The sequence below is a fragment of the Dermacentor silvarum genome, chromosome 11 (genome assembly GCF_013339745.2).
Source record: "Dermacentor silvarum isolate Dsil-2018 chromosome 11, BIME_Dsil_1.4, whole genome shotgun sequence".
NCBI lineage: Eukaryota > Metazoa > Arthropoda > Arachnida > Ixodida > Ixodidae > Dermacentor > Dermacentor silvarum.
In genome coordinates, this window is record NC_051164.1 from 59,304,166 (window position 1) to 59,327,784 (window position 23,619).

Genomic DNA, 23,619 nt, shown 5'->3' on the forward strand with positions numbered 1-23,619 from the left:
CGCCAGACGGCCATCGAAATCACAGGAGAAACTTGGTCTGGGGCTCAGCATTGTCGGTGCTCAGACAGCTCTGGTAAGGGGCTTTCTGATCTCCAGTCCAGTTGTTCACCATTGTACTGCGATGAGGGGGAGAAGGAGAGAGACAGAAGAAAGGGAAAAGGGGGGCAGGAAGGTAACCAGATGGGAAGATCCGGTTTGCTACCCTATGCTGGGGATAGTAGGGAGGGGGAGGTACGTGACAGGAAATTAGAGATAGAGAAAGAAAAGGAGCACAGATACACAATCACAGTCGGTCACTGTCACCGCACACTTTCACCACACAGCACGTAGCACTTGTAGCACTATAAACATCTGTTCAGGCTACAGCCACTTGTACAAGTTTGGTTTGTCCCTAAAAACTGCAACAGTGCCCTCGTCGCTCGCTGCGATGGCTTGTGATGTCAGCATTCTAAAATAAGTCCTCATTTAGAGGTCCTTGGTCAAAACACTATCACGATTGCAAGCGATTGTCTCTGTAAATTAATGTAGTGTAAGAAGCAAGGAAAGGCAGGGAGTTACCAAAGCACGTGACAGCCTGACCTACAGTGAATCAGAAGGGCATGCCGTCATAATTATATTGTTTAAGGCCAAAAAGTTATGCAAGAAGGGCTGTCAAAACCCCTCAGTAACACGACAAATAATGGAAGCTGTTTGCCACGTGGTTTCAAGGCTACGAATAAGCTTAACAAAGCTGCAAGTTAATCATTGCGACAAGTCACCAGCAATGGGGCATCAAACTATTGTTACGACAGCTGTGTGTGCATGCACGCATTTGTGTGCCCCGTTCACAAGGATAAAATATTGAAGTTGACCTCAATCCTATGTCGCGTGCTCGCTTTTCTCTTCTATAGGGGGCAGTCATCATCCACGAAGTGTATCCTGATGGTGCTGCTGCAATGGACGGTCGTCTTCGACGGGTGGACCAAATTCTGGAGGTGAGTTACTGCACGGCGCAAGCAAAACTGCAACACTGTAGCGCCAATGAGAAAGCCAATTTATGAGGAGCAGTTCTGAAGAGAAAGCCTTTCAGTGTCGACAAGGGTTCACTCAGCATCTCTGTGTAGAGCAAGAAGCGCTTATTGTGTTCATGGCAGGAACCAAAAAAGCAGTGCAAAAAAGGGCGTAGACAGAGAAGAGGACAGGCCAAGTGCTGCATAACAATGAAGCCTATTGAAGCAATGCCAAGATAAATATACAGCGAGGCAGTATCACAGAGGTGAGCGCACTGCAAAAACTCTGCTAAACAAATACCTGAAGAGAAATAACAAAACAAGAATCATGAGAGCCAAGGATATCACCCAAGTTGCGTGATAAAGTGAATTTCTTTATGCGTGAGCGCAACCAGCGCCTGGCTGATACAAACGTCATCTTGAGTGGCAACATTCTTGATGCTCTTTTTTCCATACAACCCTGCTTACATACCTAAATGCCCAACATCTTGGTGTCTCGTTTTAACCATTCTGCCACTGAACATATTCAGACAGCAGCAGGAAAAAAAAAAATCAGCAGGAATGCACAGGCAACGCAGGACCTAACATGTCAGACTACGTACAAAACATTGAGTGTGATGCTTTTATGTTTGATGATTTTTAATAGATGGCTCTTGCGACTAACGTGAGAATTTATTGAAGTACTGGTGTGAATTGTGAAGATTTTACATTAACGTTTTTTTCTGTGAAGTAAGAGTTGTCAGTCAGTGGTTGTCCTTGTTATTCCTTTGTTAGTCTTCTTTCCATTGTTTGTGTTGCCGCAATACGTCAATGACTGTCAGCTCTCCCAGCTTTCTCTTTAGTGACTGTATTTTCCGACATTTCCGGTATTCTAAGTACAGATGTATATAAACTTGATTTGCCTGGTGGTTTCGCGTACTATGTATTCTTCATTCCATCGGGTGATTCACCCAAGGCAAGTGACTGAGTAAAAAATCGGCTCATAAAATGCTAATTCAAAACTTAAACTGCTTCAAAGGATTGCGCAGGCATCTAGATCTGAGTGTCATCTAAACCTAAAGTATATCACTCTAAAGGATATCAACCTAAAGGATATCAATGCATGAGTGTTCCGGCACTCTGACCCTGTTGAAGTACGGCTACTGTTGCTGCGAATTGAACTCAAAACGCTGTGGACTAGAATGTTGTAGTAAGAGCGCGTGTGGCAGGTTGTAAGCCAGGAAAATGCAAGATCATGGAATGTATTAGCAGAATTCCGTGGCATCGGTGCAGCTCGTTGATGTCCCAGAATGCAGTTGGTTTTACAGTCTGAAGTTGCCTGATTACTGCCAAGCCATTCTGTGCTTCTATTCTGCATCTTATCTCTTAAGTACTCTTGGTAGGTCCACATCTGGAGGGCTATTGCAAATAACATTAAAGAAAAGTAAAAAGAAAAATTATTTAAGCTGTAGGAGTAAATTAGTTTGTGCAATACCAAAAAAGTCACTCTTACCATGTGAAGAGGCTTGGAAAGCTAGAAAACACGCATAAACAAAAGACTGGTGGTGATGCCGCGTGAAGTTCCTTCACCAGCTCGCCATGATGTTATGGAATTTGGCAGGGTCTGCTCAGGCCTAGTTCACTATTCATCGTTAAAGATTGACTGCATTGTATTCTGAAAGAGCCAACACTGAACTTGGCAAGTTTCAAGAACTTCTACCGAGTTACAACCACTTAAATTCGAAAAGAACACTTTGAAATCTGTGACGTCACACTGACAAAATATAACTTGACTTTCGTTTTCTGTTCTGGAGCTGCTGGCCGTATATGGGTCCCGAAACCAGGGAACTACCCCGTCCGTCGTCTGAGAAGACGCCGTCATTTGAGCTCAATAAATATTTTTTCTCTCTCTCTCTAGAGTTCAAACACTTAATTACCACAAAATTAACGAGATAGGGTTTGAAAGAATACTTGTCAGTCTAAAATGATTCAGGTGTTTCTCTTTAGTTTTAAGAGTTTTCAGTCACATTAGTTGTGATGGCAACGTTGAAGCTACATCAGGAGCAATTCAGTAGGGGATATGTTCATTCCTCCTAACGTTGCCCTCTAGAAGATGGCTGACTGCACACTCACTGCACTGTTTAAGCTGGGGATGCACATGAGAAGCACATGAGAAGCGGAGTAAGCAAGGGTGGCAGTGGCATCAGCATAGAGTTTCCTACTAAAATTGCTAGAGCGAACTCCGTGGCACTATGATCATTCGGCTGTGGATTTGTCTGATCGTGCACGTGGCTTCATGTGTTCTTGTGGCTTTGTTTACTACACTTCGTCTGCCTTTATTGGCTTAAATTATAAAGCAATCCTATTTTTTCTAAACGCGGAAGGCACTAAGGCTCTCTGGTCATGCATAGCCGCTGCAAAGTGTGGCATTTGTAATGCAAAATTTTGTTGAACATGGTCATTTTGTCGCAAAGCTGTTAGAAGACATGAGAACAAAGTTTAAGCAAGTCCATGTACTAACGATCATTCCCATGCTGCCTGAATCACCCTGCTTGCAGCTCGTGGAGACACTAGCACCGAAGTTCCACTAGCACCGAAGTTCCACTAGCACCGAAGTTCCACTCGGCCACGGCGGCCGCATTTCGATGGGGGCGAAATGCGAAAAACACCCGTGTACTTAGATTTAGGGCACGTTAAAGAACCCCAGGTGGTCAAATTTCCGGAGTCCCCCACTACGCGTCGTGCCTCATAATCAGAACTGGTTTTGGCTACGTAAAACCCCATAATTTTAACCGAAGTTCCTACTAGCACCGAAGTTCCACTAGCACCGAAGTTTCACTAGCACCGAAGTTCCACTAGCACCGAAGTTTCACTAGCACCGAAGTTCCATTAGCACTGAAGTTTCACTGGCACCGAAGTTCCACTAGCACCGAAGTTCACTAGCACCGAAGTTCCACTAGCACCGAAGTTTCACTAGCACCGAAGTTCCACTAGCACCGAAGTTTCACTAGCACCGAAGTTCCATTAGCACCGAAGTTTCACTGGCACCGAAGTTCCACTAGCACCGAAGTTTCACTAGCACCGAAGTTCCACTAGCACCGAAGTTCCACTGAGCACCGAAGTTCCACTAGCACCGAAGTTCCACTAGCACCGAAGTTCCACTAGCACCGAAGTTCCACTAGCACCGAAGTTCCACTAGCACCGAAGTTCCACTAGCACCGAAGTTCCACTAGCACGAAGTTCCACTAGCACCGAAGTTTCACTAGCACCGAAGTTCCACTAGCACCGAAGTTCCACTAGCACCGAAGTTTCACTAGCACCGAAGTTCCATTAGCACTGAAGTTTCACTGGCACCGAAGTTCCACTAGCGCCAAAGGCATTGCTTGCTCTTCTGGAGCAAGGTTGTCGCCATCTCTTATGTTGGTCAAGCGCACGTTTTTGGGGTGTTGGCTTTTCTCCGTTGACCGAGCAAATAAATTTATGCGCTCTGTTTCCCGTAACGCCCTCTACATGCGGCTCACTCATGTGTGCAGGTAAACGGCGAGGATCTGCGAGAGGCATGTCACGAAGCAGCCATTGCTGCTCTACGGCAAACGTCGTCAGTGGTGAGGATGCTGGTGCTTCGCGAGGAAGAGCCACAGCAAGACATTCTCACCGTTGAGCTGCACAAAAAGGCTGGACGTGGCCTCGGCCTGAGCATTGTGGGGCGGCGCAATGCACCGGGCGTCTTTATCTCGGAGGTACGTTCTCTCTTCTGATCTACAGAGCTGATATCCTCTGCAACTTTTATTCAAGATGATAGTGTCAGCTGTAACTGTGTAGATGCGATGCTGTGTTGGGTCTGTGCTGAGGCATTGAGCACCTGGACAGAGTTGGGTATTACTCTAGGTTTGACCTCCTATCTCTTATAATCATATGAATGTTATGGATGCCGACAGGATGGCGAACAGAGAAAATTTTAACTTTTTTTTTACCACACCAGTAGTTATAACAATGAGTAATAAAGCAACTACGTGCGTGCTTTGCATGCAATAAGACAGGCCTGTATTTTTGGAAGTGATTGCATCATTTTTGTAATGCTACAAGTGCTTCTTGCACAAGAGTGGAAACACATAACGTAGGTTGCGCTCAGAATGCAATAATGAGTAGAAAGAAAAACCACATGTGGCAATATGGTGGTCCTTCTCTGTTCATGTGTGTTCCAACTACAGTGCTGTTTGTTTGTCCTTGCTTTTTGCCAGTGTGATATAGTCACCAGCCTTGTAGCCAGATTGATTTGTAAAGGTGCTATTAAACAAGACTTCCAACTGCAGTCAACTTCCTTTAATTCAACCCTTGCAGGACCGCAAGATTTGGTCAAATTATCCAAGCGGTCAAATTCACAAACAGCAGCAAAACAAACAAATTCTTTCTTTTTTTCTATTTCTTGAAGTAGTCTATATTTCTTTTTGTTTCTTGCTCTTTAAGTGCGACTCAACCAGCATGGTGTTATGGGTACCGACATATTTTACCACTTGCTCAGCGTGACATGACAAAAGCGACAATGAATTGCTTCACGGGCGGAAAAAGCATTGGCCACGAAAATATTAAAACTAATTTACATAAAACAGCTTCACACCTAGGGATACAGTAGCATCGTCTGCCAAATTCCTTGTTTTCAGACTTATAGTAACTGCTGTACGCCTGAGAGGGCACCTGTGTGGGTTTGTGGGGATAAAATTAACCGAAGATGCATGCTTTCAAGTTCAAACTAATCGAGTTTTCTTTCCAGAGCAATGTAAGGTTTCTTGTCGGGACGTTTCAGTGCATTCAACTTATGCAAAAAGTCTTATTAACCGAGGTAGAGTTAACGGGAGTCTTCTGCATAGCATGCTATGTTGATTCAGTGCCTGCCTTCTGTGTCCCTTTAAGGGCTCTGGTAATGACGGTGATGGCTTGTTAGAATCGGTGAAGCTGCGAGTGATGTGTGCATGGCACCCCGGCAGGTGGTACGTGGTGGAGTAGCACAGCTGGACGGCCGCCTCTGCCAGGGCGACCAAATTCTGGAGGTAAACGGCCACAGCCTGGCGGGCGCCAGCCAGGAGGAAGCGGCCGCCCTGCTCAAGACCACCATGGGGCGCATCTGTTTGCGTGTGGGGCGCCTGCGCCGGGCACCCTCACAGCGCGCCACCCAGGTGCCCGTCTCGCGTTCGGACTCGTGAGTACTCCACCCTTCATTCTTCTTCTCCTCGCTGACAACTCTGATCATGATTGTTCTTCTCCACTAGCTTCTGTGATCACTGTGTCACCTTTATAGCGCCGGCTTCTGTCGCTTGCTGATGGTACACTCTGCAGACCTTACAGACTGCTCAAACGATCCACGCACAGCATTGTCTGCAGACTTGACGGCACGTCTCCAGGCCAGGACTCCGTAATGCAAATAACATCAAGCTTTAGATGTGACGTAGTAGTCAGTATGAACAAGTGTCGCTAGCACCGGCACACCTTCTCGTCAAAAGAGCAGCAGCAGCCACTTGTTATTTCCGGCTCCATTCGCAGCCGTCGAGAGTTCATTAGCCGGACGTAGACAACCGCTGAGCCGAACTGGCCACAGGCATCTCCGTCGCCCGAGGTGACTCGACTGCGTCTTGGGGCAGCAGGCGGCAGCAGATGACATGCAGATTACAGCTAGCCAAGGTTACTCCGCTCACACTGAGCACATTCAAACACTCCAGAAACATTTGAAGTAGGACAAGGGCTAGCGACCCTGCATGCACATCGTCCATGTGATGCAATGTTGAGTTCGGCTAGCAGTGTGGTGTCTCCTCAGATGATTAGTTTACATGGACAAAGCTATAGTCAAACAATTAACTTCAGTTTAGGCAAGTCTGTAGCTAGAATGAGAGGGCAGCAAAGGTGCAGCCCTCTCAATGCCATGGTCCAACAGGTTGTGTCTTGGGTCTCTCCATGTGCGACAGGCAACTCTGAAAGCATTATGCCTGGCCCTCACTTTGGTTGTTTCTGCAGTTGATTGATAGAGGGAAGCAGGTCAACTAAACACTGGTATACTTCCAGTCCTGGTGCCTCACGGCTTTTCCTGTTCCACTGTGTGCACACATTCGTGCGATGTACGTACCCCACTTGAGACGTACGTGGACAAAAATACACCAAAAAGAAAAGACAAAACCAGGGGTCTAAACGTACTTGTCTGCACGTAACTAGGTCCCTGTCCCTAATATCTTGTACAGTTGGGTAGGGGCGTGCAAAAATTCTAAAACTTTAAAATAATGAATCGAATGGCATATTTTTTCTATTTGTTCTCCCAAATTGAATAGTCACTGTTCGTAAGTACGAATATTTCTTTGACAGTTTTCGCATATTTTGAAGCATCAGCTGTGAGCAATCTGACGTGAAATTGATAAATTTCATTCCCGTGGGCATAGCATAGGCATAAGACATGAGAGCCTACGTAGTGGAGTAAGCTACGTCACTCAGAGAGCCAGGCTTGACCGGTTGAGCCGCGATCATTTGCACTCTTCGAAGAGCTGTGTGTACAGACAAACTTCTTATTTTTCCTAATGCTCCATTTATGCTTTTAACAAACACTCCATAACATGCCATGTAATGATAGAAACTTTCTATTGTTATAATACTGTAGGATGTCTTCCGTGTCTTCTGGTACTGTTCGATTCGTATTTAATTCGAACTCAAAATTTGCTATTGACACACCCCTACACACAAGCACAATGGTGGCAGCATATTATCCTTTCACAGATTTAAAAAACACTTAATAAGGCGTAGGATTTGTCACTACAGCAAAATCAACTGAAATATCTCAACAAAAAAGAAAGAAAGGTATTTTCATGTATGAACAGCTGTTCAATCATATTCATCTATGTTTATGTCTACTTCTGGGCATGGGAGAGGTGCTCATTTTACAGGAGGCAGCCGCAGGCCGTTGCATGCTTGGTGAGATCGGTTCCTGGTTCTTGCCCAAAGCCCCAAATAGTGACCATCGCCCCCACAATTTTGAATCACAAACAAGGAGCTGTAAAGTAGCCAACAATGCAGTCTGCCATCTGTTTCATCACTTACAGTTAGCACTTAATGTTTTGAAAAAGGGAACGCCTCTTTGTGTCCACCTTAACCTCAAATAAGCATGTGTTGATAACCGTTTCTTGCACAGAAAAAGGCCCGAAATAGTTCAGGAAAAATTATTTGGAATCCACGTCATGCTGATGTACAGGTGCTTGGATTTTGATGCAAAATTCAAAGAAAATGAAATTTGGCCGTCATATTTTAAAATTATTATTGCGATAGCAATTATATGGGCACTTCAACCGGATTTCTGCTGTCGCCGTCGCCCTGAGGTTCCGTATAGACTCCAAGGGCGATAAAATCGTCGCCGCTCGCCGTATGCGCGAGTGAAAGCGCACGGGGGACGCCCGCTATCACGGAGAGCGAACGCCACGGCGGAAAGCAAACGCAAACCGTCGTGCGAAAGGCGGTGGAGGTATGGGAGGGAGGGAGGTGGGGCGACGCTGTGCTACGGCACCAAAGGCGTATCTTGCAACCATGCGCAAGGGGAACTGGCCACTCAATCTCCCACGCAAAAGCAAAAAAGCGGGAAGGCAGCGCGGAGGGAGGGGGGGTGAGCAGCTTCTACTCTGCCAACAAATACGCTTGCACTGGCTGTGGTGGCGGTCGCCCGCACCGTCTCTTATCTCCACACAGCTCTGACCTTTATATGCGCTGTGCATTCGCCGCTCAGTTTACGTTGAAGCGATAGACCGCACGATTCTTCGCCCGCTGCGGCAGCTGCGCTTGCTGCCAGCGTTTTGACAGTCGTTGTCTGCAGTCATTCAGTGTGATCTATTCATGTTTGCTTGTGCGCGATGTCATTCAGTTAGAAAGCGAATGTGTCCAAGTTTATGCAGCCGATAAAACTACTATCCCTACTCCGAATAGCTCTCTGCTAATTTTGCTATCGCAATTGATGCTTTGCCTTTCGGGCGAAACTGCGACAATTTGATTAAACCTTTTCCTTTCAGTTTTGAAAGAATGCTTTACCGGTCTACACTAATTTAGTGTTGCATATAAGTGTCCCTTTAAGTTATTTATATATGGTCCAATGAGGATTTGTCATTGGAGAACACTTCCAATCATGCCATCAAAAAGGACAGCCCATAACTCTTCTTTTAATGAGAAGTTGCCAGCCTGCATATGAGACTGAATAAAACCTCAGAAGGAAAAAAAAAGAAATATGGAGACAGTGTCAAGTCATCCAGCACTAGCACTCCTCTAGGGCTTCCTAATTGGCTCAGAGCTGGCAAAACACCTGGAACTGAAACATGCCTGTTGAATACCAAATTGTCGCATAAGAAACAGACTAGAATTGTTATCAAATTTCTTTGCTTGTGGATTTGAAGCCCCTATTGACTGAGATGTCTTGTGCTCATTCTCTATGCTGCTATAGGAATCTCAAGGTAAGTACTAAATGCACTTAGTCGTTCACCTCTTCACATCAAACATTATGTGCTGCAGCTTGTTGCATTGGTCGAAGTTGTTTTAAGAGGAAGGATTACCCCAGGAGCTCCTATCTAAATTCAAGGGAACAGCGAAATTGTTTAGCTCTACATCCACTTACCAAATTTAATGAACTTTGTTAGCATTTCAAATAAAAAGTTACAAGACTGCAAAGTTTATTTTTATTTGGGCCATGCAATTTTTTTTTTTCAGTAGTTGTTTTAAGTCACAAAGATAAATGCAACTCTCCTAACTTGGAAATAAAAAAGATATCCTAATTCTGCAAAGTTCACCTGCTGAGACATCTAAAGCAGAAAAAATAGCTGTATTACAACACCACCCTGAAAATATACCACTAATTTGCGAGTAGGACTTTTGCAAAACCCTCATGAACATTGTGTCAGATTCACACAAACTTGTGTATCATGTTTGTCCGCATCAAGTGCTCTAACAGATTCAGTTTAGGGTATTACAATATCCATTTTTGGTCCATAGTTACGGATTTGTAAACATCATGCTTTAATTGGTTTGGAACGGGCTGATTTTCGGCAACTTCTATAAAAAAATTTGAGACAATAAATAAAATTATCCTTCATACCATCACTAGAATTCAGCTTTCTCTTCAACAAATTTCCTTCAAGTGTGTTCAATGGTTGTCTACTGAGAGCATTCCTGCTTTTCACATGTAATTTGAATTGAGAAATCACGGTTGGCCCCAAGGTAGAGCCTCCTCTTAACCCTTTAACTCCTAAGTTCATTCATAAAAAAAGTGATCAACACCTACCATTATTCCCGCCTCGACTACCCCACACCTCCACCACTTGTGACGCAGCAGTTATCACGACATTTGTTATGCGTCGGAGATGCGGCGAACCGACCACGCCCAAAGCACAGCTCGCACTCAAGAGAAAGCCCCACAAGCGATAATGAAGAAGGACCCCATGTGAACTCCATGTGATGATCATGTACAGATGACAATGAATAACTTTATAAATGCCCACACTATATTTGTTCATCCGGAATACTAAAACATTTGAATATTCAAGTAGAAGCAAATACTGAAGAACATAACATTCAATTGAATATTAAAAATATTGAATATTTGCACAAGCCTAGAATTTCGGCCATATCGAGCTATTTTGCTATTTTTGTCCTGTTTTTTTTAACGAGGTTCAACTGTGTTTAATTTATTTGAAATTTTTTAAGCATTGAATTGGACCAACGTTTGACCAAGAACTTTGTTTAAACTAATGCAGGTGGTGCATGTGCCACTGCACGCCACATGCCGTGATATGCACCACCTGCATTAGTTGTAGACATCAAACATTATTGATCCTGCAGCTTGTAGCCTTCCTGATTGGTTGTTCTATGAACAGGTAAAACTGTAATGAATCTTCCTAACAGCGAACACTTTTTGCAAAGCAAGTCATTGTAAGCCAGCTCAACTTATTTACTTTACTTGAAACTGTGCAGGCACACAAAACCTAAAGGCATAACAAGTTAGCCCTTTTGTAGGAACCGTAGGCTCACACTGGCAATGCATGCATTTTAATGTGCATTGCATTGTTGTCACTTTTTTTGCACGCAGCATGCTAACGACCCATGACTGTGACCCTGGAGCGAGGCTCGAAGGCTTGGGCTTCAGCATTGTTGGCGGTGCAGGGTCGCCGCACGGCGATCTCCCTATCTACGTGAAGACAGTGTTTGAAGAAGGTGCCGCGGCTCGCGACGGCCGACTACGCCGCGGACACGCTATTCTGTCGGTCAACGGCAACTCGCTGGAAGGACTGTCGCACCAGCAAGCCGTTGAACTCCTTCGTGATGCCCGTGGAACTGTCGAACTCGTTGTTCTCGACACGTCGGTCCTAGAGACAGCAGCTCCGAGCCCTGCGCAAAGTCCTACGGCAACCACGCCGCCAGCGTCGCTGTTCACCGTGACTGATCAATTGTCGTGATGGTGTTAAAAGACACACTGTGCAGTGTGCCACACAGTGAAGTGCGTGCAACAAACTTTGAAGTGTTTTTTTTTTTCGCATGTTGTGGCAGCAGTGTTATCCGCTAGCAAGGCCTCGTGAAGCCTTTCCTGCGCAAAGAAAAAAAACAACTCTGAAGTGAAAAAGAAGCCACTGCCCACCCAACGCGCTTGGGAAATCTTTAGTCTTTGCAAGAACAGGCACGCCTGTGGTGCATACGTTTTCAAGGGTACAGCTCGCTTTCTTCTCCATCTCTGTTTTGATCTTAACACTCCTACAAACACAATCCATGCAGCTGTGTCAAGCGTGCCTTTATCCAGATGAACGGGGGGGAAAACAATATGTCTCTTAATTTTGCGTATGTGACTGAGTGAGTGCGTGAATTCTTGTTTTCCTTCCGGGCAGGTTCCCGGATCATGCGGAAGCCACGGCTTTGCAGGTGCCATTGAAGTTGTGTCATTGCCCTGTGTGTGTGTGTGTGTGTGTTTTTTTTTTTTAATCTTTCACCAGTCTCACTGTAGTTACCTCGCACCTTCTTTTAGCGTCTTGTTACTGTCATTTTAGTTGGAACATTATCACCTGTACCGTTGCATCATCTAGAAAACTGGTGCCGTGGTTGAAGTCAAGAACTGCGGAGTGCTTGTTGCATTGTTCGATAGTGTTCAAAGAAGCATTTTCTCTTGTTGAAGGCCATGGCATCTCTCCCGTTACTTCTTGGATGCTTTTGCATTTCCATCCTCTGCTTCTTCAGTGAGAGAGCGGCTATATCTGAATGCATGCAAAGCTCAACAACGAGTCTCAAGCAGAAGGCCCACTGCACGTGAAACAAAGCTTAGCGCGCCAAATTTGCGCAAACAACCTCAAAGAAACTGATTGACATGCCAAGAACAAATGTGCATCTTCTTTAGCAGCTTGGCAGAGGTGGAACAAAGATGTGTATGAGGCCCTCCGACAGGCTACTAGTGTAATCAAGCGAGACTAACATCGGGACGTGCAAGGCACATTTGCACGCATGCATGGCCGTCACTCCTTTCTTCTTCACCAAACACGGAATAGTGTAGTTCTTTTTTTTTTCTAATTTTAGGAGATGCTACATGGGACCATAGAAGTCGAGTCGGTCAATCCCTCCACCACCGGTGAATACGTTGGCTGTGTTGTGGCATTTTCCTGGCAGGCGGATATACTTGCCTAGACGGCGCGACTCATCTTCCGGATCAGTTGTGTTTGTACCCTTGAGATGGGTCGTCGCGAGGAGAGTACTGGCACGAAGGTTATGGGGGCTACTTTTCGAGCACTTGGTGCCCTGTGCAGAGCGTCACGGTAGTTATCTTCCGGTGCCATGTTCGGGCCACCCTTCTTGCAGCTTTGCACTCAGTGGGACCAAAACAAGTTGCACACGTCGAAACACTCCACACATAGACACATGGACACTCGGAGAGTGCACTCTGCACTGGTGACATACTGGAGTCGGGTAGCAGCAGTCGAAGGGCACCAGATTCTGTGTCCCGAGTTCATCTAGTGAACAAACATCGCAGTTCTCATTAACGCCTTAAACAAATCTCCATCACTTGCCTTTGTTCTGGTAATGCGAGGCAGTGAAAGGAAATTAGTATTGCCAAAATCCGGTGAGTTATTCATTGGCATGGACGCATGCGAAGGGGTTGTGGCTGGTGCCACGGTCGTTTCCTTCCTTAAAAGCAGTCAAGGACCAAATAAGTACGAATTGCATATCGTATCTGCTGCTCAAGAAGCCCAGAGAAGACTCTTCACGGAAGCTTTTAACATAAAGGCTTTCTTTCTTTTTCCTCAGCAAAGTGAGCTTGGTCTAAAGTTAAAGGTGTCAATAATAAAGTGCTGTTTAGAACCACAGAACCAAATATGCAGTTATGTAACTTGTCATTGAAAAATCTCGTGCATAGAATGCTGTATGGTGTAATCATCAGCTGCTTAATCAAGTTTTCTATTGTAATCTGTACCACCGCATTTACGATTTTATTATAAGAGCATTGTTGGGGCATAGTGTCATTGAATGTGCTGTTTTTTGTGTAAAAAGATTGTGAATGCCCATGAAGGCCATGGCATGTCCCTGATAAAAAAAAAAAAAATCAAGAGGTAACTGCACATCTTGTGTACGTAGTGTTCATTGCTGCAAAGTTTCGATTTCGGAAATTGCAAGCTGTCTGCACTTACAATTATTTGATTACTATGCCGCCTTGCCCTCGAGTTTTCATTTCTCACAAGAACTGTGATTTTGCATAGTGTGTGAAGGTTGCAGAGTTGGTGTCTGTCTTGCGGTGCTTGTGAACCAGAAGAAAGGCCGTGCAACTTGATTCCTAACGAAATATAGCGTAGCAGTAGCAGTTATGACCATCACCACTACATTTTATTACATTTTTATGTTTGACGTCAAGAGCCCGACTTGACCGACAACCCTTGTCTCATAGTTGCTCCCAAGATTTTAAGGTTTTCTTTTTCTATAGTGACTGTGGTTTCACGTGCCATGTGGCTTCACACATGACACAGATGTGTCAGTCTCATTTCCAACTCTTTTTAGTAACTGTCGAGAGGATGCTTTAGGGCAATCTACATTGGCAAAATGTACTAGGGTTTTTTCTTTCGTCATATACTACCATTTAGAGCATGAACATTACGAGTTGGTGCCATCTTATTGGAGCGTGTCACATTGTCGTACTCGAGACAGTGTCTGGTTCATGTGTTATTGAAGTGCGTCATGGCAGATGTGGCACGTACATACAACTGGTGAAGTATACGTCTATGGAAGTTGCTCTGTCACAGTTCACTGCAGAAAACTACACATGTGACACACCGAAATAAGTTTTTAGAGCTCTATGCGAGGCCAGGAAATCGAATGTTTTCCAAGGGTCATCATTAGGGGTGTTCGAATGGTGAAATTTTCATATCAAAGAACAGTACAGTTGACTTCCGTTTATTTTACCTTTGGTGAAACTGATAAACTGATTGAATTATTCGCCGGGTTGAATTAAAAAAGGCACAAAATACGTGCAGACGCACCGTGTTCATTTGACAGTGTGTGCCCGATTCTAATGCGCACCCAGTTTTATGGGCTCATACTAGTAAGCAATGTTTTAATGCGTATGTGCTCGACTTTCTAACAAAAATGCAGCATGCATCCGTTTTGGCAATAAGAAATAAGGTGAAACTGCATAGTTTACCTTCACAGAATCGAAATTTATTTACTACTCATGTCAATTGTTGTCACTCTCGGACAGCTTTTGATCACTGTCTATGGACCCACAACATCATGCCTTCATTGTGGTTCATTGCGTCTTATATTCTGAATTTCTCTTACCGTTCATTACTATCGCCAATGGGATGATGGCCCACGGCTAGAGTAACCATGTGGCCTGTTCTTGCAACGCACGCTTTTCTGGAGTGCCAAGAAGACATGACGCAACTTTCCTGCCACTAGCTTATGCAAAACAACTCATCTTTCGAATTAGTTTTGCTGATTAAAACTTGGGGTGTGTGCGAATACATTGAAAATTTTGAATACAAATCCAATAGTCCGTGCTATTTGATTCGTATTCGATTGGAGAGTTCCCTGTTCGGAGTTGTCGAATGTTTGTTTTATTCCAACAATAATTAACAGACAGACAGAGTGTTTAAGTCTACAAGAGACTTTAAAACACTTCTCCACTTCTATCAGTCGTAGAGTCTTCGAATGATACTGCCACAGGAGAACCACAGTTGTTGCGCAGATGTATAAGTTCTTGAGCGAGCACATGGGACAAATCATTTATGCACAATAGTTTTCAGTTGTTAAATGTGCATGTCTCACCTTAAGCAGCCTGCAAATTTTCTCTCCCGATTTAGCCAAATCTACGTATTATTTGGGCAATGTCACCATGCTTGGATTCCTTTAGAACACTGTGCAATACTATATGGTAATGAGCTTTGCTCTTTTAATGAGCACTACAGTTCTATGTGTGTCTGCTGACGTGCTTTCTGTTCGTTTAATTGCTGTCATTGCCATAGTGTGCCAGATATACTCGCATTTCCTTTGTTCTCAATTACAAGCTTTTTAAATTACCTGAAATCCCATTGATAACGGCATTAAATGTATCAAATAACCTAAGTAAGCCTTCTGTTGCCAAGAAGACTACACAGGAGTTTTTATACGTTACTTTGTTTAAAAGTGATCAAATATTTGATATTCGAAGACCATCTTTTTTTCTAATATTCCTCTTTGATTCAATTAGATTTTACTATTCGCACATCCCCAATTAAAAGCTGAAACCCTACGCAAAACTTGTGATCTGCCATATTCTCTTAAAAATCTCCTAAAAGCAGGGCAAAAATCAGCATTTTTGGCGAGGGACTACATATCTTCGACGCCTTTACTGTCCCTTAGCGCCGTCAAGACAGACGCTGCCACCATTAGGGTCTCGAGTTTGGTCACCCTTGGAGCCATCCACGTATGTGCTGATGAGTCAAGTTCGAATTAAGTGGCAAAGGCAAACTTAAGAATCGAAATAACAAATGTTTTGGCCCATAGCATGCATGGGCACCAGCCGGTACTGTCATGTGGGGTTTGAATTAACCGAAAACTCAGATGAACCAAATTCGAGTTACCGGAAGTCTACTGTATTTGAAAAAGAGTGTTTCTAACATTGAGTTGAATGCTGGGTACTTTAGGCTTCTAACAGTAGAAAAAGGCACTGAGGGAGAATATTCAAAAAGTAAATCTGATTTATTTATATGAGTACATGAAATGCTGGCGGTTTGGGCAACTAGGAAGGTTATGAACTAGCAAGACATGAAAGACCAGCAAAGCTCTTGGTTGGCTTAAAAACGGGCACAGTGGCCGGTGTGCCATAGGCACAAGTCCTTTTCCGTGGCAGGCAGCATGCAATAATCATAGTAACTCTTTACGTACTCGAATACTCGGAGAAACTATATATGAAATTCTCTAATCAAATACATCGTATTGAAAGAAACGTTTGAGTGCTATTCAAAATTCCCAACATTCGCACACCCCTAGTCATTACGTTTTGACACCATATACTCATTATTGACTTTTTCTCAATACAACACACGGTTCTTAGCACATCTCACGTGCTAGAACACTGCGATTACACGCAACACACAAAGGTACGTAGATGTGTATTTCCGAAACTACAGTGTCACAGCACAATCAAATTCTGCACCATTTGCAGACTGGGCAGCCTACATACGTGCAGCGAAACTGTGTTGAAAAGTTGTGCTTGGTAAGAAGCTGGAGGTGGGGTTCTCGGCAAGAAAGTGTGACCACATTTTGTTTGTTTTCATGGCCGAGAACTGCAGCGAGGGCTTGTTCTTGGCCGGCAGTTTCAAAGACGCGTTGCTTTTGCTGCACTTTCGGAGTTGCCCTGTTTCCGTCGCCACGTTAATCAAGCATCCGTGCTTCAAGCACCGAGAGCGTACATGCCAACGACATTGTAGATAGCATCACATTTTCTGCTCTTTTGTGCTCTCATGCTCAGCTGGCCAGACACATCCTGCTGCAATAGCATCTTGTGTGTGTATCATGTGCGGGAGGTGAGCATATGCTTCTTGTCACGTTATCCTGTTGCCAGATTATCCGGGTTGAGCATGCTGTTATCATGTGTTTGGTCCTGGCTGTTAAGCAGATGTGTATCAGCTTTTCAGTGCTCATTTGGTTATGCGCTAGCATACGAACTGCCCCTGCTTGGTGCAGAGTTGCCAGTACGGGCTGACAATGCACGGCTGGGGAAATGCTTGGATGAGCACAAGTGCAGAATGCGACTGAAGAAATTGATCTTTCACTGGCTTGGAAATTCAAAAGAAACTCTAGAGAGCAACAATTGGTTTACAGGTAGATGGTCATGTCAACATTTTTTTGTTTGTTTACATAGGCAGTCGGTTATTAGTGGAATAAATGAAGGTTGAAGTTCAGAAGTTCGAATTCCTCACCCAGACCATATGGTAAATATTTTTTAATTTTTTTTTTTTTTTTTTTTTTTGGGGGGGGGGCATATTTAGAGGCTTATTATTCACGTCAAGGTGCCAGATTGTCAGTCTGCTTACTTTTTAATGACACTTCATCGCTTTTTTTTTTTTTGTAAACACTTTCACAGCACAGAGGAGACAAAATCTTAGTCATCATAGAAGCTCTCCATGCAAAAATTTCAAGGTTGCTTGCCACTGGTTTCACACTTTTGTGTGCAGTTGTGCCACACTGAGTAACATTAGTCTATCTATAGTTGCAAAGTGTAATGTATTAACTGAGATCAAGGTAATATCTTTTTTGTGTCCCTTGCAGCGCTCCTCGCTAACAGCAGCAATGCACAGCGACAGGAAAGGTAAAAGGCGCAAGAATTCATCAAAATTTGTTTTCTGCTTGGCACGCAAATAAACAATTTAAAAAACAAAAAAGAAAGGGAAGGAATAAACTGTTTATTTCATCTCGTTATTGCATCCGCTCTGTTAATCGGTACGTTGCTGTTGTTATCAGTGAAACACTTGACCACTGTTCAGTGCCCTGTTCGCTGCATAATTTCTTTGTGGTGTCCGGTGCTTGTGTTCATTCTAAGTATTACTCCAGCCAAAATTAAGGCACACTTGGGGAGCCCAGAGAACTCTGTTGATTCGATGCTAGAAGCAAGTGTTTAATGGAATTGTTTCACGAAGACTTAAAATAAAATGTCATGGTGTGGCAATGGTCTGTTTTGATGGCTTTCTGCCGGAATATTCCTCCACAGATTTGTATTTCGATGTGACAACTGATGCATCAAGGACAGCGACAGCGCAAAGCTGTACAAGCGAGTTCTCGCACCATTCGGTAGCACTATGGATCTCTATATGCCGACTCACAGCCTCGCTCAAACGCAGCAGCAACGCAGCCTGTGCGGGAGCTGCGTTGCTGCTGCGTTTGAGCGCGGTTGAGTCTGGCTCGGTGTTCTGTGACTTGCCCACGCAGGCTACCAGCGCTGGTGCTGCAATCACTGCTGCAGCCATACAAACTCATAGCTGATGTCTAACGTGGAGCTGGTAAAACGGAACATGAGAAACTGCCTAAAAGTATTATGCAAATAAGTTGTATATATTCCAGTAAGGTATATGCAAAGTAACTTATTTTATAATCACTGGTAAAATGCTTCAAAGCAAATAAATTTACAGTCACTTAAAGGGACCCTGAAACGATTTTGACGATTTTGTACAAGAGAGAGAGAGAGAAAAAAAACAAAGAGGGAAAGGTAGGGAGGTTAACCAAGGACGTGCCCGGTTGGCTACCCTACACATGGGGAGGGGGAAAGGGGAAAAATAGATAAAGAGAGAAAAGAAAAAAAAATGGAGTCAGTCAGTCATTCGCAGAGACAGTCAAAGAAGAATCTCCGCTGTCACAAGCGTTCGTACAATCCAGTACTCTTCACGAACTGCAGAAGGGCTTTTGTGGCCTTTTGCATGCAAGAATGCATAGGCCATGGCCCAAGAATCTTTTCATCCGAGAACGTTCTGTTGTCTAACAGGTTGAGTTTAGCTTGGAGAATACGTCGTTGAGTGTCAAAAGATGGACAGTGACACAGAAGGTGCTCGAGAGTCTCGTCGCACCCGCACAAATTACACGCCGCACTGTTGGCCATCCCTATTAGGAATGAATAGGCATTGGTAAATGCGACACCCAACCACATGCGACACAGTAAAGTTGTTTCACGACGGGAGAGTCCAGGTGGTAGGCGAAGTCGCAAGTTAGGGTCAAGAGAGAGCAAACGTGAGCTGGTGAAACCCGGTGAATTCCATCGCAGAAGTGTCATATGGCGAGCAATCGATTGAAGTTGCCGTGCAGCATCCGTTCTTGAGAGAGGTATAGGAACCAGCTGATGTTGTGATGAGCCGAGCGTGCTGCTTCATCTGCGCTGTCGTTGCCGACAATTCCACAATGGCTCGGCAACCATTGAAATACAATATTGTGTCCTTCTTCGAGAGCGTGATGGTGAGCGTACCTAATTTCGTGCACTAGCTGCTCGTGTAACGCTTGTCATAGGGAAAACTGCAGAGTTTGTAGAGCTGCTTTAGAATCACTGAAAATGGCCCAACGATTTGGAGGCTGCTGGAGCACGTAATTGAGTGCACCTTGAAGAGCCGCAAGTTCTGCGGTTGTAGACGTGGTGTTGTGCGAGTATTTAAATTGCAAAGTGACGGCGTCCGATGGAATAACTACTGCTCCGGTAGAGCTGTTGGAAATGCTGGAACCGTCCGTATAAATGTGTATGCGGTCAAAATAATACTCGTTGATGACAAGCAGAGACAATTGCTTCAGGGCTAGTGTTGAGAAGTCTGCCTTTTTGCTAATCCCAGGAACTGAGAGGCACACGTGAATTCGCCGGAGGCACCACCATGCCGATGTTGGGCGTTTCGCAGGCTTGAAGCCAGATGGTATGGAGGTGTGATGTCTTGTCACAATACTACAGAATGTAGCCTGTGGTCTTCACAATGGCAAATCGGCTAAATGATGGGATGGTAGCCGTGAAATGTGTCGAATGTGCGCTCTTAGCGTCTCACCGACGATATGAGTGGTGATCGGGTGCTCCTGTGCAATGACAATTGTTGCAGCTGTCGATGAACATCTCGGGAGGCCAAGACATGTCCGAAGTGCTTGGGCTTGTACGCTCTGTAGTGCAAGGATATTGGTCTTGCATGTATTGGACAAGACAGGAAGACTGTATCGCAGGAATCCGAGAAAAAGTGCCATGTATAGCTGTAACATGGAGTGCACGGATGGTCCCCACGATTTTCCAGCTACGAATTTAAACATATTCTCAATGCAAATGAGTTTTTTTCTTCATGTAGGAGACATGGGGACTCCAAGTGAGGTCGCGATCCACAATAACGCCCAAGAACCTGTGAGTTTTCTTGTACTCAATTGACTGGCCCTCGATACACACCGGGTAGAAATACATCGGTCGTCGTGTAAATGGCACCAGTGCACATTTTTCTCCGGATATCGTCAGGCCTTGTCGGCGAAGGTATGCCGCTGTCAGGGTTGCCGCTTTCTGTACTCTGGCGCGCACTTGTGGCCTTGTCACGCCGGACGCCCAGATGCAAATATCGTCTGCATAGAGTGAGACATTAGCCGTCTGTGGTAGCGTTTCGGCGAGCCCCACTAGAACAAGATTGAAAAGAGTAGGGCTCAACACTCCGCCTTGTGGGACACCACGACTGGAGATATATCTATTTGTTGGCCCATCTTCAGTTAGGACAAACACAGATCTCTGTGATCGATAACTCCTAATCCACCTAAAGACGTGACCTCCAAGTTCTGCAGCCTGAAGAGCTTGGAGGATGGCTTCGTGGGTTACGTTGTCGTAGGCACCTTTTACATCTAAGAAGAGTGCCACAGAGAGGCGCTTCAGAGCTTTTTGTTGTTGCACAGAGGTCACAAGATCAATGACGCTGTCAATTGAAGACCGTCCACGTCGAAAGCCAGCCATAGCCTCAGGGTAAATGTCATAGTATTCGAGGTACCATTCCATACGTGTTAGTAACATCCTCTCCATGACCTTACCGATGCAACTCGCAAGTGCAATCGGGCAGTACGATGTAATGTTCAGCGGAGACTTCCCAGGCTTCAGTAGAGGCACCAGTCGGCTACACTTCCAATCGTCGGGGACTATGCCGTCATGCCAAGATTGATTAAAGATATCCAGAAGATAGCATTGTGCTGTTGAACCTAGGTGCCTTAAGGCAGCGTACGTCACCCCATCAGGACCGGGCGATGACGACCGCCTGCACGCAGCCAAGGCCGCTTGCAATTCTTCCATAGAGAAAGGCATTTCCATGCTTTGATTTCTCGCAACGGGAACGTCATGTAGCGAGGAGTCAACCAGCAGAACGACGTCGCCAGCAACGTTCGCACAAAAATCTTCCGACCTCAAGCTCTAGACGACCTTGATGTAGAGCCAGCGCTGTGAAGGGACGACGTTGTTGTGGAAGTGAGCGAAGGCCCTGGAGAGTTCTCCACACCGGTGATAACGGCTTGCGAGGGTCCAGCGATTCACAAAAGGTCTTCCATCGTTGATTCTGAAGTTTGATCATCTGACGATGAACTTTCTTCTGAATGCGTCGGGCTTCCCTCAAGTCATAAATGGACTTAGTACGCCTATATCGTCTCTCGGCCCGCCGGCGGATCGCCCGAAGTCTCTCCAATTCTTGGTCGAAATCTGTGCGTCTTGTAGATCTTGCATATGTCCGCGTAGAAGCCTGTAGCGTTTGTATGATCATGTCTTCAAGGGGGTCGGGATGTTCATGTTTGCACTTTTCCTCGATCAAAATGCAGTACACTTGCCAGTCTATCTGTCTTGAGAGCACAGGGGAAATAAAGTTGTCAAGGCCTCTGATAGTCATGTACGTAGGTATATGGTCGCTGCCGTGAGTTTCAATGTCTGTGAACCATTGAACCTTTGAACTTAAACTATGCGACACTAATGTCAAGTCCAAACAGCTGCTGTAAGTCACTCCTCGTAGATAAGTCGGGCTGCCGTCGTTCAAAACTCTCAGTCCATGCTCGGCAGCGAGATCCACTAGACTCGTGCCTCGTTGATTTGTCCTGAAGCTTCCCCAGAGTGGATGGTGAGCGTTAAAGTCACCCATGATTATCCAAGGGCCTGGAGTGTTTGTGAGTATGTCGTCTAGTCTCTGTCGATCAAGTCGACGTGATGGGCATATGTAGGCGCCTATAAGCGTAAATGAAACTTTCTTCTTTTTAACACGGAGACACACGTATTGATTGTCGTTGTGAGGCTGCACTAATTGGTGAACATACGTGAGCTCCTTGCGGATATACACAGCAACTTGACTGCGTTCAATGCATGACGAATAAACAAATGATTCGTAGCCCGACAGTCGAATTGTCTTTGAAAAATGAGGTTCACAAATTATGAGAATGGGGAACGTGTTTTCAAAAACAAATTGACGAAATTCTGACATCCGTGACTGCAGACCTCTGGCGTTCCATTGAAGTATGGAAGCGCACTTGACTTTCTCCCGGAATGGCCGCAGTGGTTACGGTAGACCCGCAAGTACTGGTTCAAGGGAATCCAGCACTTGCAGTGCTCATTTGGTGGATGGCGTTTGTATATTATTCAGGAGTGTGCGGATAACACTCACCAACGACCTCAGCAATGCAACGACCTGGACATCTTGCGCAGCTTGTTCATCTGTTGCCGAAGTAGCGCTTGGCGGTAGTCGATGCTGTCGCTCCGCGGTGAAGTTTGCCTGTGGTAGTGCTGGCCAAGCAGCGTCAGATTCTCTTCTCTTAGCCTCGGTATTCTTCTGACCATGTAGGTGTAGGGTACTTGGTGGTGGCGGCGGTGGCGGTGGCGTAATGGAACGCTCTGGAGGTAAAACAGCACTTTTTTTTTTCTTGGATGCGCGCCGTCGACGAGAACGTCGTCTTCTAACAGTTGTTATCGCTTCCTTCCGTGATGAGCCGTCCTTCACCATTTGTTTCAAAATTCTCTTCTCCTTCTTGATTAGCGGGCAGTTTTTTGAAGATGCATCATGATCTCCATTGCAGTTTCTGCATTTCAAAGTAGTCGCCTTGCAAGACTCTGCTGTATGGGGTTCGGCGCAGCGCGGGCAAGCTAACTTGTTGTTACATACGCCGCTGACGTGGCCCATTCTCAGACACTTGTGGCATTGAAGAGGTCTGGGAATATAGGCTCGAACGACATGACGAAACAGACCAACCTTCACATGTGAAGGAAGACAGTCGCCCTTGAAGATCACCTTGAGGCAACGGGAGTTCCCTATTCGGCAAACTTGCAATATGTCCGTGGCGTCAGTAGCTGGCTTGACGAGGATAGGAAGGTCAGCATTCGGTATACAGGCGTCGACATCATAGATGACGCCCGCTATCGTGCCTCGGTCCTGCGGGATGTAAGCGCGGACTCTGATGTCGCCAAGCTCCGTAACGGTTCGCAACGTATGTAAAGCTGCCGGGTGCTCGACGTCTATGGCCACGACGTTCTTGCGGGGGTTAATGCGAATGTCCTTTATCTCATTCGGCACGAGGGATTCAAGTCGTGCCGAGATGAGTTGCTGATTCATGCTCCTCAGGTTGTCCGAAGGATCAACGGGAACAAATAGTATAGTCTGGCGTGGCGGACCACAGGAAGTCTTCAATGTTGAAG

At 45.3% G+C, this 23,619-nt stretch overlaps 2 protein-coding genes across 2 annotated transcripts in view; both read left to right on the forward strand.

Moving 5' to 3' along the window:
- LOC119432607 (inaD-like protein) overlaps positions 1–6,277 on the forward strand; it is an 8,063-nt gene extending 1,786 nt beyond the window's left edge. Inside the window, exons 2-4 of the mRNA XM_049658321.1 lie at positions 891–974; positions 4,502–4,708; positions 5,954–6,277. Of these exons, the coding sequence (XP_049514278.1) occupies positions 891–974; positions 4,502–4,708; positions 5,954–6,169 (507 nt within the window). The 3' untranslated portion in view covers positions 6,170–6,277. The remainder of the gene's footprint in view (positions 1–890; positions 975–4,501; positions 4,709–5,953) is intronic.
- Positions 6,278–7,864: 1,587 nt separating this feature from the next.
- LOC119432608 (pro-interleukin-16-like) lies at positions 7,865–11,428 on the forward strand. The gene is made up of 3 exons (XM_037699769.2): positions 7,865–7,916; positions 9,424–9,433; positions 11,062–11,428. Exons 1-3 carry the CDS (start codon positions 7,865–7,867, stop codon positions 11,426–11,428), a joined length of 429 nt encoding a protein of 142 aa, XP_037555697.2.
- Positions 11,429–23,619: the final 12,191 nt, after the last annotated feature.

Coding starts and splice junctions, on each gene's coding strand:
- LOC119432608 (XM_037699769.2), top strand. CDS start 7,865: ATGGGAGAGGTGCTCATTTTACAGGAGGCAGCCGCAGGCCGTTGCATG.